At 37.7% G+C, this 19,514-nt stretch overlaps 1 protein-coding gene across 4 annotated transcripts in view; it reads right to left on the minus strand.

Annotated features, from left to right (window-relative positions):
* PRKD1 (protein kinase D1) overlaps window positions 1-6,103 on the minus strand; it is a 313,038-nt gene extending 306,935 nt beyond the window's left edge. For all 4 annotated transcript variants that reach the window (XM_037834720.1, XM_037834719.1, XM_037834718.1 and 1 more), the window contains exon 1: window positions 5,699-6,103. In XM_037834720.1, coding sequence (XP_037690648.1) covers window positions 5,699-5,962 — 264 coding nt within the window. In that variant the 5' untranslated portion in view covers window positions 5,963-6,103. The remainder of the gene's footprint in view (window positions 1-5,698) is intronic.
* Window positions 6,104-19,514: the final 13,411 nt, after the last annotated feature.

Raw genomic sequence — 19,514 nt, forward strand, 5'->3', positions numbered from 1 at the left:
ATTCATCAGATGTTAACAATTTAGCAAGCATTCTCTAGAAACTAGCCTGACAGCAAACTATGATGTCCATAAGTCATTTCCAAGTGCCTTTCTCCGTATATCAAGGGCTTATTTGCAAAGGAACTTTTGATGTCTCTTGAGGACAAGAGTTGAGAATAATTATGATGCCAAATATTGTACATTTTCCTTTTTATTTTTTTATCAAATTACATATCATTTGAATTACACTTGCTACTTGCAATTGAAAATGATTAAAATCAACTTTCTGTCAAAAATAATAAAAAGCAATGTTTGAATCAGCAAACATGCTTTTCATTCGGTTGGAATCAAATTGGTTCTTAAGGAATTCTGAGAGGTTGAGATTTAAGGAAATATTTCAAAACACAACTATTTCTAAGGTTTGTCCTGTTACAAAAGGTGGGAAAAAAAATAATGTTACCTGGGCCTGCCAGCCACATTGCTTCTTAATACCACAATTTTACTTAAGTACTGAAATAAGAATAAGCTAATAAAGTATGTGTTTTTTTTGTTAACAAGATAGTATGCTAGTCTACACAGCCTTAGATTATTAATAATACCATTTAATATTCACTTATTTACCAGCCAGAATGTTAAATAATTTATACATATTATCTTTAATCCTCAAAGTAATCTTAGGTAAATCATATAGACTTACAAAATATTTTATATTGCCTAGTGAGGTCATTACCAGTCATTCATGAATAAATTGGTGAAGACCTACATACAATCATCTCATCATAAAAAAGGCAGTAATAATAACAGATATATCTAACTAATAGATGTGATAGGCATCTGATGGTACCAAGCAATAGAGTCATAAAGTATGGTTTTATAAGGCAAGTTTTTGAACTTTATTAATAATTTCTCCAGTCCCCCATACAAACACTGTATTTTTCTCGGAAAATTCTTTCAAATTTATTTCAATCCTCAAGCTAAAGGCCCAAATTAATTCATCTATTTGTCAAAATAGTCAATCATCCACATCTTCCCAACCAAAGACTGAGGCATAATGCCTTTAACTTCACAGGCTCAAAGGATATTCTCCATGTGAAGAATTAAATATCACACATCTATGAGAAAGATGTACAGTTCTGTGCATTGATAAAAATACATAATGCAGAGTTTCCCTTTTGGATTGTGGATATATGAGGCCCTATATTTTTAGTCTACAGTACAGAATATAAAACAATACTTCAGCAACTGGAGGAGATATATGGATAGATAATAAGGCTTTTAAAACTATGTTTCAAAAACCACATTTAGATAATACATTCCATCTATATGTATATATTATAAATATACCACATATATTCATATATATGTATATACTCTACAACTCCAAAATATCTATTAATATGAGTAAACTTAAAAATAAATTAAATTTTTAAAACACAGTATTAAAATTATATTACTTAAGAATAACATAATGAAATGACAAATTCTGTACTGCATCATTAAATCAGAAATCAGTAGGCATACAATATGGCCAAATATAAATTACAATAAAAAAAGACACACCTAACGCCAAAAGACCATTATTAGCTTAAAAGGATTTTATTGTTCCACATGTGTTGGGCTGGTGAAGCAGCAAACTAATCCCAGCTATCTCAATCTGTGCAGAAGTAAAGTAGCTAAAATTAACAATAAAGGGAAAAATAACACCACAACTGCTGAGAAAAATGATGTACAATTAAGAAAGTGAAAGAATTATAAGCCAAACAATGCTGCTCTTAAACCAAGGCACTAACCTTTGTTACTCCTTTATTAGGCCATCTTCTGCTTAAAATCCACTCAATTTCTTTGGCCAGATAAATGATGGTGCAAAGGCATGTAGTGTAAAACTATATGTCTTACAGATGATATTACTCAATTTAAGTAAATTCAAGAAAAAAATTACCATTCTAATAAGATAACAGCCAAAATGAATAGACAGTCTTATTAATTGCATCACACATCCCTAAATTAATATTGTTTATTAAAAAAAAGTTTGAGCGTATAGGCAGAAGATATACTAGGAGACTAAATTAATTCTCCTTTTGGAATGCTGTTCTTTGCTTCAAAACAACTTCTTTTCAGTCTGTGTATTCAAGGTTCCTTTGATAACAGAAAGCAACAGTGTTTCAAAGTGAAGTCAACTACTGCTATTATTTACTTACCCTCTCAAATAATAATCATGTACACTAACTGAAAATACGTCTTTATATGCTACAAGCCTTCAAGGCTACATGCTTGCAAATTAAAGTAATAAACAAAATAAAAATAAAAGCTTGGGACAGTATTTCCAAAAAAGAAGGAATTACTATAACACCTTATATATTCACACATTGTTACATACAAAAGAACAAGACTAGATTTTTCATCTAAACCAAAAGATCAAAGAAATAATTCTGCAGTTATATAATTCACTATATACTTAGGGTACATTTATCTGAAAATAAGTATATTTGCTGAACTGTCATCAAAATTTTTCCAGGACAAGCATATGTGTGCCACTTTTCAAATCTGCATAAACAAAAACTGTACCCTAAATTCTAAATAATAATAATAATAACTTTAAGATGAGCCTCTCAGCATCAGGATCTCTCTTGTTCAGCCCTGTACACTTCAGGAGCTTGTCCCACAACAAATGTCCCATGAATGTTGCTTAAATATACTGACTTGTCAGGTAACACTTCCAAAGATTTAAGCTAGTCTAATATATTGTAGTATTTAGGGAACTCTGGAATAAATGGGATAAGAAACCTCTTCACACATTTTAAAACAATGAATAAGGAGGGTTCAAGAAAATCAGGGGAACCTTTCCTTGTAAACTCAACATGACTCCAGCCCATAGAGTGAATTGTAAATGATTTCCAACTCTCAGCTCCCTCCTGAAACATTCCCTCCCCTCCTTCATTCTCTCCTTCCCTCCCTCTCTGCATCCTTCCCTCCCTCCATTTCTCTTTCTCTCTCCTGTGATCCTTCCTCATAGTTGTGTCTTCAGAAGGTATTTCAAGAGAACTTGAAATAAAAGATAAGGAGCTCCCGCTTCTCAACTCTGCACTGACCCTCTCTGCCAGTCCCACTGCCATGAAAGCAAAGATAGCCCTACTACTCTTTGATGGATGTTCAGTCCTCTTAATTTTGTTTCTGCCTTGGGGTAATAATGTCTCCCAAGACAGATGAGTGACAGATAGATAGATAGATAGATAGATAGATAGATAGATAGATAGACAGATAGATAGATAGATAGAATGAAACATTTCCCTGGCTAGACCACGATCCAGTATATAATATATATATGTATATATGTGTGTATATATACACACACATATATATATATATCCAGGATATATTTATTTACAGTATCCTGTATATAAATAACTTTCAAGTCCTCATTACTTTGCCACAAACTTTAAAAAAAAAAAAGTCAAAGTGGAGATCTTTACCTTGCTTATCTGAAACAGTCAAGCTTTTCTAACTTTTCTTCTAGAGACAGAAGAACTACTAGATAAATGCAAAGGGAGGGGGGTTTGCCTTACAAATCAGTCACCACGGCTGATGACTTGCCCTTTCCAGTGGTTCTCTAGATCTGTTCCCCAGAGCCTTGCCTCAGGTCTTTATTAGCTTATGATTGAACTAAATTATGACTGAACAGTTTTCTTTCTGCCTTAATATTTTCAGCATTTTCAGCCATCCTCCACATAGCACCATCTTTCACATGTCCATAGTATAATGTTGCTATGTAGAAGATTATTGAGGCTTCTAGCAATTTGAATCCACTTTAATTTCAAAGTCTTTTCATAATTGTTCTTTCCCTAAATATCCTAATCACTACCCTCAGGCCTGGTGCCCTCCATAGGTGCTTGTTGGCCCTCTCCCACTACACTCAAGCCACCTCCTCCATATAACACTCCTCTTGGTGGCTACTGAGACAGCTGGAATTCACTTCATTCAAAATCCCAATCCCAAACCTCCTGGACCATAAATTTTTCTCTCTTCCTAAACTTCATCAAGATGTGTGTGTTGTGTGTATTTTAATGCTGGTGAACAACAAAGTCCATCCATACTAATTTAACCCAATTTGAATAGACCCCGCCACCTTATCACTTACTCTAGAACTAAGGAAAGTTAAAGTTCTATATAGTTGCAATAGCTTTTTGAGAAATTTTATTAAACATTGTTTATATGCTTGCCAGTATTGTTCTTTAATTAATGGTTTGCAACCTAATGGAGCCTGCACTCTCCATTAAGGTAAGGCTTTCAGCACCGACCCAGGAGAGTGCTCCTGGTCACCCCACAATAAACATTCTACATTAATGAGGAGGGGCAGCATGTCACTTGTACCAGCATTCAACAAAATTTCCATTTTCATGGAAGTTGCAAACAATGGAGAGTTACATGTAATATAAAACGTCACTGCTTTCAATAAACAAAAAAATTCCTGGCACTCACTGTTACCTTCGTCTGGCCTCCAGAATTTTTATAACTTCCTAGATTAGTGATTTTTCCCTGGGGCTTTTTCCTAACATCCTGGTGTTCCGTGCCACAATTCACAACCCTCAAGGTTTAGCAAACTCTGTTCCAAGTGGTTTAAAGAAAGCAATTCGTGATGATTAAAGTAACCATTATAAGCCCAGAGCTAGCAGTATCCCGGGGCTGAAATTCAGCACCTTCAGAGACCTCTGTCCCCGCCCTCAAATCCTGGCTGTTTATACTGAGAAGGCTGGCGCCATGGCCCCTCTCCTTTAACACTCGTTGCACCCCCTTCCATGCAACATCCCTCTAGATGGCTACTGAGACAGTCTGGAATTCAGAATTGGCTGTAACAGTGGTGGGTGGACTGGGTCTCTTCCCGGGGCGGCCTGGCCCAGGGTAACGGCACTTTTTTCGAACCAACCTAGGTGGCCGCAGCCTCAAACTTCAAGGGCACAGACAGCCTTGGGGTACTCTCGGACATCGCCCCCACCACTAAAGTGCCTGCGCCCCCACTTGCGTCCCGCTAATCAGTGCCCTCGGGATCAAAAGCAGGAAGGCTGCAACTTCCAGGTTTTATCGATGGAGAATTTGTTTCCCTGTTCACATAGAGATGGGGTTAAAAGAACACAAAGAGCAGGTATCTGTGGTCTGGTCAGTTGTTTTCACAGCTGGCCGAGTCAATCACTCTCTCTTAAAAGCTTATCTGAAAGGTGGGAAATTTCTCCTCTCCAGATCATTCCAGGAACTCCTCAGCTTCAATCTGGGTGGAGAGGGGTCTGGGGGGGAAGGGAGTAGTGCTCAAATGGTACTGAGCGTGTCCCGGGGGAACTCTGGTGCAGGAAGGATTCCGGCGCCAGGAATCCGCTCTCTAGTCCAGGGTCCGGAGGGGAAAAAAAAAAAGGTAAGGGAGGGGAGGGGAGCGATGAAGAAAGGTAAGATACCTGGCAATGGCAGGAGAGGGATGCAAATAGGTGAGAAGGATGCGGACTGGAGAGAAATCCGGGAATATAAGAAGAGAAGGCGAGGGGGAAACTGACAGCAGGAAAGGCAGTGCGGGCGTCTAACCTGGCCAGTGCCAGACCGTTCCAGAGAGCTAGGGAGGCTGGCTCCCGGCCGAGCCCCCCGAAGCCGGAAAGTTGGCGCTGCGAGGGGCGGCGGGGCGGGCAGCGCCCCCTGCGCGGCCGGGAGGCGCCGGGCTCCGAGCTGCGCGGCGCCTTACCTTCTGGTCGACGATGGAGCAAGCCATCTCGCGGACGTGAGCCAGGCTGTACTCCCCGGACGAGTCCTGCAACAGCAGCACCGGCTCGCGGCTCAGGCCGATCTGCAGATGGAACGAGATGCCCCCGGCCGGGACCGCAGCAGGAGCCAGGAAAGGCGCGGGCCCCGGCCCGGACCCCGGGACCAGCGCGGCCGCCGCCGCCGCAGCCGCCGCCGCTACGGGCAGCAGCGGGCTGGGCGGCCGCAGAACCGGAGGAGCGCTCATTGCTCGGTCGGGGAGCGCCGCGGGCCGCGGGGCCCCGCAGCCGAGGGCGGAGGTCAGTCGCGCGGCAGCGAAAAGTTTTTGCCGCCGCGGAGCCCGGAGCTTCTTTCTCCAAGATCCGAGGCGGAAAATAAAAACTTTCCGGAAAAGTCCCCTCGCGGGGGGAGGGCGAGGGGATGAGGATCGGGAGGAGTAGGGGAGGAGGGAAAATGGCCGAGGCGGGAGGATTCCGTCGCCTGGAGCGCGGCCGCCGCACGGGGGAAGCGCCGCCGCCGCGGAGATGCAGCCGGCTGCGCGCTCGAAGGGACGGGGCGACGGGTCACCGCGGCCAGGGAGCCGGGCGCCAAGGCGGGAGCCGGGAAGGGGGCGCGGGGGGCGTGGAAGGGGAGCTGGGGGCGGGCACTGCGGAGACACCACCCGGCGGTCGCCGGAGCCGCAGGAGCCGTGGCCGCGCGGCCGCAGTGGCCGCAGGGTGCCCGGTCGCCGCCCCCTCCGCCGGTTGTTGCCCGGGCCTGCGCCTCCCGGAATCTGGACAGCACGGAGCGGCGGGGCTTGCGGCCGCCTGTGCGGGCGCGGTCCGTGCCTCCCCACGGGGACTCCAGCCTTAGGGGTCCCGATGCCCCGACTGCGGGACTGAGGATAGCGCGCGCCTCCTCCGGAGCTTTCCTGTCCCTGTAGTCCCCACCACCTCTTCCAAATGCCCCAGAATACACACTTCTACAAGTAAGGTGGCCTTTGATGGACCCAAGAATATTGAGTCTTGCGGTTCCCGGTGAGTCTTACCTGGAAATAGCGGGTCGTCGGAAACCCACTACGTCGCGACTGCCTCTAGGAGCCCTCGGGTTTGTTTCCAAAGAGGGTAGGAAGGCAATCCACGGAAATGTATTTAAACCTGTCTCTACCTTTTTTCTCTCTCTCCGACACACCCTTATATCCAACTTCATCCTTTGCACCCCAGATTCCAAGGCACTAGATGTACACAAGTAGCGAAATCAGGAGAGGGTCTCGTTTGAAAGAAAAGGCTTTGTCTGTTTTTTTCTTTCAGAAGGGCAGAAGAAAGATCTAACGTGGCCTTTTTCTTTTTTACCTTATTCTCTGTCTGGAGCTTCTAGTTCTGGAGCCTCACAAACTGTTTTCTTTCCTCCTCGATCACTATTAAGTGCTTTATAAGTGATGCTCCCAGCTGCACCCCGACACCACCACCAAGGTTGGGCACCGTCTTAGCTTCATCTGCTCTCTCTTGATGGTTGTTTAATTTTTGTTGTTGATGTTTGGCAAGGGGTGGAAGGACAGCCGGAGGTTGCATCCCAGTCCTTGGAAATGAGTTCTCTCTGCCACCAGGGCAGGCTTCATGGCGTGCAATTGTGCAAGTGCACAAGGCCCTACCTCAGAAAGGCCATGCAGGTTTCAGTGCCCTGTGACAATGATCAGCTGCCACCATCTTGGAATTCTTAATTTTTGAACAAGCAGACCTGCATTTTCATTTTGCACTGGGTTGGGCAGATTTTGTAACCAGTCCTCCCTCCCACTTCTCTACTTCCCTAGCCCTTCCCCTTTCCTTTCACTTGCGCGCAAACAAACACACACACACACACACACACACACACACACACAGAAGCAAATCATTATGTATTCTTTTTTAGTAGGTATAGTTTACTTCATTTTGTTCTGTTTCATTCTTTGCTTGACTTCTGGTTCTGGTCCAGGACATTGCAAGTTAGTTTCCTCTGAAAGCCGTGTTTTGTAGATACCACATGTGTTTTGAGAAATTCTCTGGACCAGGCACTGTACTGGCACCAGATATGTGGTATAGACAGACAATATCCCTGCCCTAACAGGTCACATAGGAAAGAAGAAAAAAAGAAAAGTAAAGAACAAATAAGATCATCTCTGGTAGTCATAATTACAATGAATAAAATAATGCAATAGAAAGGGAGTGACTTGGGGGGGAAGCAATACTTTGCACTCGGGGATGAGAGTAGGTTTCAATGATGAGTTTACATTTGAACTGTGTTGGAAAGATTTAAATCAGGGAGTGATAAGATGCAATTAGCATTTAAAAAAAAAAAAGATTACTTTCTGACAGCTGTGTAGAGAACAGATTATAAGGAAAAGTGAAAGCAGAGATGCCAGGTAGACTATTGCTGTTGGTCCAGGCTAGTACCATTGGTTGCTTGGGTTTATATGGTCATGGTAGAGTTGCTAAGAAATGGAAAGATACAGGATCTATTTCGAAGGCAGAACTGAAGTTCTTACTGATGACTCAGAGGTTTGCAGGAGATGAGAGAACAGAGGTGTCATGAAAGGCTCTTAGATTTCTGAGTAATTGACCTAATGATTCTAATAACTGAAACAGAGAGAAAAAAAGGGAAAGAGAAGGTTTGGGCAGAAGTACAATTTCTGCTTTGACCATGTTGAGTTTGAGACACCACTAGACATTCAACTAGAAATACCAACTACAAAGCTGGACTTATGAGTCATGAGTTCAGTAAAGAGAGAGGGCCAGAAACACACTTGGAAATCATCAGCATGGAGAGGGCATTTCAAAGTGAGATTAGAAGAGATCACAGAGAGAGAGGGCCTAAAGCCCTCATCATTATATGAGACTTACAGAAACTTAGATATCCTGCTTAAGAACTCTGATTTACTCAATAGTATGAAGAATTCCTGTAGAGTGTTGAAAATGAGAGGAAGCAGGGGAAGGGCAGGTGTGCCAGTTTGAATGTATTATGTCCCCCCAAACACCATTATCTTTGATGTAAACTTGTGTGGGCAGACCTATCAGTGTTAATTAGATTGTAATTCTTTGAGTGTTTCCATGGAGATGCACCCCACCCAACTGTGGGTGATGACTCTGATTGGATAATTACCATGGAGGTGTTGGCCCGCCCATTCGGTGGATCAGAATTAAATTATTGGTGCACTCTATAAGATCAGACAGAAGGAGCAAGCTGCTACAGCCAAGAGGGACACTTTGAAGAAAGCACAGGAGCTGCAGATGAGAGATAGTTTGAAGATGACCATTGAAAGCAGACTCGTGTTCCAGAGAAGCTGAGAGAGGACAGATATCCCAAGTGCAACTAAGAGTGACATTTTTGAGGAACTGCAGCCTAGAGAGGAAAGTCCTGGGAGAAAGCCACTTTGAAACCAGAACTTTTGAGCAGATGCCAGCCACGTGCCTTCCCAGATAAGAGAGGTTTTCCGGACACCATTGGCCATCCTCCAGTGAAGGTACCCCATTGTTGATGTGTTACCTTGGACACTTTATGGCCTTAAGACTGTAACTGTGTAACCAAATAAACCCCCTTTTATAAAAGCCAATCCATCTCTGGTGTTTTGCATTCTGGCAGCATTAGCAAATTAGAACAGCAGGGAATTCTAAACAAGCCATGAGAGTCAAAATTACTTTTAAGAAGTTGATAAGTCACTGAATGCAAAAAAGTGAACAAAGAGAAACAAGGAGGAAAAAATAAAACTACTGGAGCACCCAGTGACAAGCAGAAAATCCCCAGTGTTGGTCGTTGTAATTTCTACAGTACAAATATATCTGAGATCTGACAGTTTGCCAACTGCTACTCACTTTTCATGAATGACAAGTGAGTGAGCAATAGATAGTACCAGAAAGAAACCTCATAGATATCTTTGGTGACTTTGAAATTCGTTTGAAAGATTTGGAAGACTATTCATGAAATGGGATTTCATTTTCTGAATCACTGCAAACATTACTAGAATAATAGACTTCTGGCAAAGACTTTGGCAGAAGTTTCAATGCCCTAATCATGGCTCCATGTAAAAGTGATTTGGGTATGCAGAAGTATGCAAGGTACTTTGAAGAACATCAAATCAGATGTTCTTCAAAATAATTTTGGGAATCACTACATAAGCTTTACTTTTCTTATATAGCTTATAAATTAAGTTAGCATTTAATTATCAATGTAAATATACATTCTCAATATAAATTAACATTAAAAAGCACTGAAAAGTTCTGCAAATAAAGTTTTATTTCATTTAACCCTAGAACAAAGCAAGAATAAAAATAAACATGTAAGTAAATATCTATTAATGGGCTGATGTCAAGCAGGAAGGGAAGCTTTGGGAAATGGAATACTATCCAACAAATATAAAAGAATTTAGATTAAACATTGAAATAAAGGAAATTACTCAGATAATTAAAAGCATATATACTAAAGAAGAGAAGGAATGGCAAATACAGCTGCATAACATTGGAAGTGTTCAGTAATTCACAATGAATAATCTGAAAGAGTATTTGAGAGTAACCTGATTTGGATGGGAGTCAGTCGAGTAGCACTGTAAGGCTTCAGCTAGATTAAAGAGACAGCAGAGAAAGAACAGGGAATGGGACGAAAAATAGGCAATTCTATGGCTAATAGTATTGTTATCCCCTGATCAAACTATTTTGCATCCTAAGAAACTGAGGATCGGAGAAATTACACACCAATAAGGAAATAAGAAATTTGAAGAAGAAAGTAAGTTTCCATGATGTCCTGCTTTTTGTACTATTGAGTACTGGAAGTTGTGAACATCAGGATAAAGATGGTACATTGGATAGAAAGATGATGATGATAGATAGATAGATAGATAGATAGATAGATAGATAGATAAAGATAGATGTTAAATATATATGATAAGCATTTTTATTGTTCATTTATTTGATTAAGACTGCTTATATATGACAGACTGTCAGACCAGGTTAAATAACTGTCACAAAAGAAAACTAAGATCCTGGTGGAGATATCAACCATGCAGATATCTGCCAAAAATCTGCTAAAACCTGAACATGTGATAAAGTCTTGCCTTATTTTGCTGATAATTTCATGGGAAATAAAAGGTAAAAATTGAATTTGTAACCATTTTCACAAAGGACAAAAAGTGATTTGTTCTTTAAGAAAGCCAATTTCAAAAATTCAAAGTAAAGTCATGTTTGATCCTAGAGTGAGAAACCCCCCAAAAACGACAGGAGGCCCTCAAAGGCAAACTTTCCATTATAAAATGACAAATGATCCAGAGGAGGAATAAACTCAGAAAGCAGTGTGACTATGCTTGAAGTTCTAGATGAGTTCAGATATGCAAAGAAAATGAACAAAAGTAGGCATCAGGTATATGATCAAGAGGAAATAAAGGTTATTTTAAGCTGAAAACAATCAACTGGTTTTTATAGGTCTTTTAAATATATTAACTGTGCTCTTGGGACATGGCATGTTATAGAATAGGTTTTATAATCCACTTTTTCTGAAGGAACCTGACACCTGTTCTATAGGTCCTACTCTGTCTTACCATCAACCAAGCAACTATACTTTCATCTGCTAATATATTGGGATCAAGCTAAAAAAGATGTCTAGGGGATGAGAGGAAACTATGGGAATTTTCAACAGCTTTTATGCAAAATATTAAGACTCCTCAAGTTCTTCCTAGAACAAAGCAAGAATAAAAATAAACATGTAAGTAAATATCTATTAATGGGCTGAAGTCAAGCAGAAAGGGAAGCTGTGATGTTTGCCTCTGCTGCTTCTCTATTCAACATTTCAATCACAGATTTAGATTTGTAACACTGTATAGAAGGCAGACATAACTACCATTTGAATGTCACAAATTGGAGAGGAAATACTGAAAAATTTTGTTAGAATCAATTTCAAAAGATCTTAAAATGAAAATAAATGGTTAGGAATAGCATTGATATGTAACAGCAATAAATACAATGCTCTGATCTTTGATCTCTTAGTATAAACTAAGGGAAACTGTCAAACCACACTTGCAGAGAATATCCTTAAATCCAAGACAGTAAGCTCAGCTCTGACTATTCTTTAAGGTGAATTCCAAAAGGTGAAACTTCCAGGACAGAGGGTATGCATATTTTTTTAAGCATTTTGAATCATTTTGACAAATTGCAAATAATCAAAAACGTACTAGCTGTCTGTAAGAGTGCTGATTTTTAAATACTCTCCCCACCAAAATTAATTAACCATTAGGCAAAACCTAGATTTTTCATTTTAATTCTACTTATGTGGTTACTTATGTGAAGCTAAACAGTTTTATGTGCTTATTGATCACTTATATTTCTATTTTAAATAATCAAAGTCCTTGTGCCTTTTTGGTATTGGAATATTTCTATTCTAAGCAATAAATAGGATGTTGTTATGTATAATGGATATTATTCCTTTGTTACATATAAAGGAAAAATACTTTTTGTCATTCATCTTTTAATTTTTATGAGGTTACATCTTTCAAGATGTTTTTTAAATGTCTTTTTCTGCCTTTGATTATATTGCTTAGAAAGGTATTCCCCAATCTGAGTTCACATAAATATCAATCTTTTCCATTATTATTATTGTCTTTCACGTTTATGAATATTAGTCAATGTGAAAAATTATCTGTGTGTATGTATTGATTTCTAGATCTGTTTTCTTTTCTGAAAGTCAGTTGTCTCAGCTATTAGAAGACATTCTATTTGCTTTTCTATTATCTATGGCTGGAAGAAAAAAGATCCAGCTTGCAGTGTTTAGCTTTAAGTTTTTCAAAACATTCTTTAGCCTATATTTCTCCAATTTTTAAAATCATGACTGAACTTTTAATTTTAGTCCAAAATATTAAAGCTTTTGACTATAGACAGTTTGTACACAAGCAGAATATCTACATTTACATTTCTATGTTATGCCATGTTTTTTGTTAGACTTGATTCCCTAAACTTCTTTACCTCCTGCATAGTAAAAAGTTTGATTCTGCTCTTCTAGTAAGAACTAGAATTGTCTGCCTCCAAGGTGTGATAAAACTTGTTCAGGTCCTCTGTAGAAAATGGAATGAAATCACCACTTTAGTGCTTTTTACTTCAGTAAATTCAGAAGACTACTGGTAAGTGTTACCAATTCTGTGCTCTTTTATTAAGTCATTCCAACATTCAAATTCAGAATCCATTAATAGCAGCATATTTATTTTTTATAAAGATGCAATTCTTTTAATCCTGTTGTCAAGGCCCATTGGTTCCAGGGATAAAAACATTTCATCCATTCTTATTGGGTATCAAAACTACCCTAAATATGACACCAAACATATCCCATTATAACATTCCATATTCCATAACCTAATTTATTCTCTTTAGTGCATGTCATTTTGTGTGATTTTATATTCTTTTATTCAGTCCTTTTTAAAAAACAACTGAACTTTGAAAAAGTAATAAGAAAGGATGAAGGAGGCACAATTAATCCAAAGTTACTCTTTGGGTTCCTTCCTGGAAAAATATATATATATTTTTGAGCTGAAATTTCTTGTGTGTGGTTTCTGATGCTTGATTTGGAAACTGAACTTTTTAAAGGAAAGAATCTGGTTATTTATTTTTTGTGTGTGACATAACCAGGGAAAATAGTTTTTAATGGTTTAAGAAAAAACAATTTGCTATTCTTGGCTTAGAAAACTTTTAAATGGCATTATTTCTAAAACTCACATTGCTATAAAATGTGTATTCCACTAGGATGAAAGGCAGAATAATTAAAACGAGGTCATTTATATGGAATTGAAGACATATTTTATCTAGTCATGCTTCATGTCTTTACTAACTCTTATCATTCAAATTACAATCCTTAAAAAACATATTGTTGCAACCACAATAAACCTTCTCCCTCATAATATACCACTTTAAAATTTAATTATTTTTTCAAATTTGATCTCATATGCATTCAAATTAGTCTCTATCACATACAGCTGTAAGTAGACTATTTACTTCTTTAAGTAAATATTAATTTCATATTTATTTTAAGTATGTAAAATTGTTCTGTATTTATATAATATTACACGGGAATTTTATAATTTTATTTTATTTTGTTTAGTCATCCAGAGCATCTAGGAAAACTGTAGTCCTCATAAACATGACAGAGAAATTAAATTTTAGATGTGTTTCTCAATGTATTTTTCAAAGAACTATATACTCCACTTACTCTTTTAGGTGAAAGAAGAATATTCTACAGAACTTTTCTTTGCACTTTGCTAGCCTGGTTGAATGTCACAGTAGACAAGTATAGACAATGGGATTTGAATGCTTGTTGGTTTGTCCATGCCATAGAAGTCCTATCACTGCCCAGCACATTTTTGTCTTCTCTTTATTTTATTTCAGTATATGTTCATTTAGACCTGACACTGCAAATTGAACTTTAGAAACCTCACTTATTGAAATAAAAAAATTTTACCTTCAAAAATTTTTTGTAGAACAAAAACAATTTAAGTCACCAATGAGGAATATGGTGACCTTTATTTCCTTTACTGAATATGTTTTCTTTATTTTACATAGAATTTTAAATACTTCACAATTAAATGATAAATGCACTTATGTGGTTTTAATAAAGCCATTTTAATGAATAGAAAAATTTTATCAAAATAAATAAGTAGAGTAAATATCTGGACCAATATGCATGATTATTGCTCTAACGTTTAGCTCTACGCTCCCTCACGGCCAACACAAAAGAAGGAAAACAATGTAATTTCTAATTCTCATTGTCTAACTCTTAGATGAATTTTTAGGTGCCCACATACAACACAAGACATAGAAAAACATTTGATCTAGACTCTGAGCTCCCTGAGGGCAAGCATTGTGTTACTCACCCTGGTATCCCTTAGCACCAGAACATTAGTAATGCTCATTAATATGCTTTTTGAACAAAACTATTTAACTACAGTTGGAAATTAAATTATTACAGATTATTTTAAAATGGCAATCTTTTATATCTGCCCTTGCTAAAAGCTCAGGTCACAAAAACCGATTGTAAACCAGACAGACCTATCTTATGGGGCCAAATTATTGAGGTTCAGAAAAGTTCTATTTTCCTGATCCAGTCTGATTCAGGATATTTGCTTGACATAGTTAGATCCCCTGTCCTGACATGCTTATAGCACTTTCTTAGGGCTATTACTCTAGTCTCTATTATTCTAACTTCAATGACATAATATTGTTTTCATTTGAGTCCAATACCTGTGGAAACTACTTTGTATCTAGCATGGAGTAAGTGCTGATACTTGATAATAGCTCAATAATAGTTTTCTGAATGAGTAAATGACTTGAGTTTAAAAACCCTCCAAAAAATGGGTAATGTATTTCATGGAGTAACATTTATTGTTCTTTTTCTGATTATAAAAGTAAAACATGTTAATTTTAAAAATTTGGAAAAAACAAAAATCTAAATAAAACAATAAAAATCATCTAGAATCTCCTAACTCAGAGATATCATTTACCTTCTTGTCTTTTCTTTTTGTGAGTGTGTGTTTCTGTGTGTGTGGAATCATACTGAAAATACTGTTTTGTAAACTGATTTTTATGCCTAATATATCAAAGCGTTTTCCCCAAATCATGAAATATGCTTTGGACACATCATTTGGAATGGCCAAGAGTATTCTTGATTATGGTTTAAGTGACCTCTGATGATTCAACAGTTAGTCTCTTTTTATGATTTTATTTTAAATTTTTATTCATTTCTACATTTTTATTGGAATAATAGCACCATAACTTGGTCAGGAAATATATTCATAAATTGAAGCAAAGATTTAGAAACTCAGTAGCAGGAAAAAGTATAAATTAAGACTAGTATATTGTGGAAGAGACTGGTTTTGCTAACAAGGATTACATCTAGAGGCTTCTAAAATAAAATCATTCAGATATTTTCATTCAAATACATTTTCAAATATATGAAAATATTTAAAAGATTTCATAATGGCAAAATATACTAAACTGACATGAAACCTAAAAAATCATTTTTTAAATTAATAAGACATTTAGTAGACTTTTAAATTGAATATTCAAATCAAATTGACACCTCAGGAGAATATCAGTTCTGCTGTCAGAAATCAAAACAGTGATGTATGCTATATTTGGAAAGTAAGTGATAGAATATATATATTTTACTGTACTTTGTTATGACAGAAATTAATTAACTTGATGAAATATCACTGTCAAGTAAAATTGTACAGTATTTGCTTTGATGTTTTCCATTTTCCTTCCAAGCATACATTTTTCCTAGTCCTTTGTTAACTGGCTAGAAATGTAAGTGCCAATCTGATCTTTTTTAATACTAGAGCATAGTAATGTAAAAAATTATAAGCATATGGTTCAAAAATAAATGGAATACAGGATGTCAAAAATTGATTTTTAAAACTAATAAAATTATGTTAAAATGAAATATATTTTAACAAACCAATCCTAGTTTTCAAACTTATAAAGTCAGATTACTGAGGAATGATACAATTAATGAAATAATCTAATTTTCAGTTAAAAATAATTAAGCAACACAATTCTATTTGGCCTATAAAATTTTCTTGGTTCATCCCTTTAACTTACCCATATCTCCTTAGGTACTATGGTCATTATAAAATAGCCTGTCTGCACCTAATTTAAAAATCATTAACTTGCACAATATACTTTTAAATAGTAGAATGACAAACATGGCATAAAAAGAATAGAAGGAATATAATTTATGTGTGCATACAGAGCACAAAAGACAAACATCTATGATCTTGAACCACTCACCTTTTTTTCTGACTTCCAATAGCCTCTCTTTCTTCTTTTAAATCTTTTAGTTCCATCACAAAGGGGGAAGGGGCACATATAACTGAAAAATGTCAAGAAAATATATTAAATTACTTAATAAGATAGTGCAACCCTGAGCTTAACAACTCACAGAAAATTAGAATAGACCCCTTTTAATCCAATCAACTTTGCTGTTTTGGTATAACCATTATGTGCATGAACTCAATCTTGATTGACTAATTATAATAAAAATTGGATAAAAGTTATCTTTCCAAGAATGAATACTTTCAAGATTTAAAGAATTCTTTTAATGAAACATAGATAATAGAAATAATTTTTATGCAGAAACGTATATCTTTTAGAAGAGCTATTAGCCGGAATTACTTATAAAATTTTACAGATAGAAGTAGTCTTCGAGAACAGCTTGTCCAATCGCTTCATTTTAAAAGTGGAAAAAAATTGAATACCGCAAATTGCACAATGAGCTAATGAAAGTCAGGCCCAGAATGAGCCAGCATTGCTTTTATAACAATGGTGGTCTGCAAACTGCATTTGGCTATTCACCCCATCAGTAAAAAATAATATGATCACATACCTCCTATATATGGATTTGTATATTTATTTGTAATTTAATATAACTATATGACTGCTGTAATATGTATAGTGAGAGGGGGTGGAATTTAAAGGTTACTTACAGGATTTCTGTTTCTGGAGAAGGTGGAGTAGCTGTATGTCTTCCTATTCCTCCTGCTAAATACAGCTAAGAACCTTGGACATTAAATATTAAACAAACATAAGAAGAGCCTGAGAGGTGGCAAACATACTGGAGACCCTGAGATTCAAGGAATAAGGTATCAGTGAGTTCCCTCAGTTTTCTTTTTGCCTTACATATCCTGGACTGGGTGCTGGAGAAGGCTCTGATCTAGAAACATCAACAGATGAAGACAAAAAGCTCAAATAAAAGCCTATTTTCTCTAGTCAAAGCATGAGGAAAGCAGCAGGCTAGCAAGGCAGGAAACTTGAGATAACTTTCCTACTCCAGCATAATACCATGGGAAAAATTACAACCCTCCTCCTCACTACATACATCATCAAAGGCTGAGAGGGAAACCTTGACTTCAACCCTCACCCTGCTCTAACAAAGCATCATCCTGCCCACATCCAACTCCCAACTGCCCCGCTGCGGAGCAGTATCAGAAAAGACCAAGTGTGGAGCCTGGACTTTCAATCCTGCCAGTCATCAATATCCCATTCAGTAGAAAGCACATAGTTAGCCTAGACTTCCACCCCCATCCAGCAGTAATGAAGCATTCCTTTCCCTACCTGCCGGAGTCATGTCAGCAGAGGCCTGAAATTTCACACCTGCCCAGAGGTAATGAGACACCCCTTCCCCACCAGTGTTTTAATGGAGACTGAGTAGGAAATTGGGCTTCCACCCCTACCTGGCAGTAAAGAGGTTGTACCTTCCTTCGCCTTCTGGTACAGTGTCAGAGGAGGCCTGCTAAAACAGAAGATTTAAATAAGATCCAGAATATCGTAGTATAATATCCAAAGTGTTTAAGATACAATAGAAAATCACTATCAGTTAGTCTGCTAGGCTCCCAGAATGGGCTGGCTTTTAACAGTGGGAATTTATTAGTTTACAAGCTTACAGTTCTGAGGCCATGAAAACGTCCAAATCAAGGCATTGTCAAGATGCCGATTTCTTCCTGAAGACAGGCTGCTGGCGATCCTGGACTCCTCTATCAGATGGCAAGGCACAGGGTGGCATATGATGGTCTCTCCCTTCTCATCCAGGTTTTAATGCTTCCAGCTTCTGACTTCAGCATCTTCCCCTCTGTTTCAGTGGTTTTCTCTCTCAGCTTCTGTATCTTTCACTCTGGTTGTCTAAATTTCATTCTCTTATAAAAGGAGTCCAGTAAGAGGATTAAGACACACCCTGAATGAGGTGGGTCACATCTTAACTAAGATCCTACTCAACAAAAGATCCTACTTACAATGAGTCCACACCCACAGGAATGGATTAGCTTTAACAACATGTTTTTCTGGGGTGCATAACAGCTTAAAACCATCACATTGTCAAAACAAGAAGGAGAAAATCTTGACTTAAATGAGAAAAGATAATCAACATGCAACAACATCAAGATGACAGCAGTGTTGGAATTATTTGGCAAGGACTTTGACTTGGCCATTATAAAAAAAGGTCCAATGAGCAATTACAAGCATATTTCAACAAATGAAAAAAAAAAAAAAAAAAAAATAGAAAGCTTTAACAAGAAGAAGAGAAAGAAAAAGAAGAAATAAAGGAAAACAAATGGAAATTTCAAAACTGAAAAGAAAAAATGACTGAAGTAAAAAACTCACCTGATGGGCTCAACAAAAGAATAGAGAGGACAGAGAAAATAATCAGTTAACTTGAAGATAGAACAATAGAAAGCACCCAGTCTGAAAAAAAAAAGAGGGAAAACAGACTGAAACACCAAAAATGAACATTGCCTCAAAGAATGGTGAGGTATACAAAGGTCTAATATTCATGCCATTAAAGTCCCACAAATTGAGGAGGAAGAGGGTGAAGCATAAGAAGTATTAAAAAAAAATGGACAAACATTCCCAAAATTTGACAAAAGACATAAAGCTACAAATTCAAGAAGCTTTAGCAAACCCCTAAACTGAATGAATCCAAAGTGTGCCATACCAAGATACCTTATAATCAAACTGCTTAAAACTAAACAAGAAAATACCTTGAAAGCAGCCAGAGAGAAATGACATCTTACCTATAGAGGAAAAGCCATTCAAATGACAGTAGATTTCTCATCAGAAACCATGACACCAAAAGGAATTGGCACACCACTGTTCATGGGTTGAAGGAAAAGATCTGCCAACCCAGAATTATACATCCAGTGAAAACTTCCTTTAGGAATAAAGGGGAAATCAAAACATTCACAGGTGAAGTAAAATTAGGCGAATTTGTCACCAGTAGGCCTATCCAAAAAGAGTGGCTTAAAGAAGTTATTGAAACAGAAAGGAAATGAT

This window comes from Choloepus didactylus, chromosome 4, assembly GCF_015220235.1.
Source record: "Choloepus didactylus isolate mChoDid1 chromosome 4, mChoDid1.pri, whole genome shotgun sequence".
Classification (NCBI taxonomy): Eukaryota; Metazoa; Chordata; class Mammalia; order Pilosa; family Megalonychidae; genus Choloepus; species Choloepus didactylus.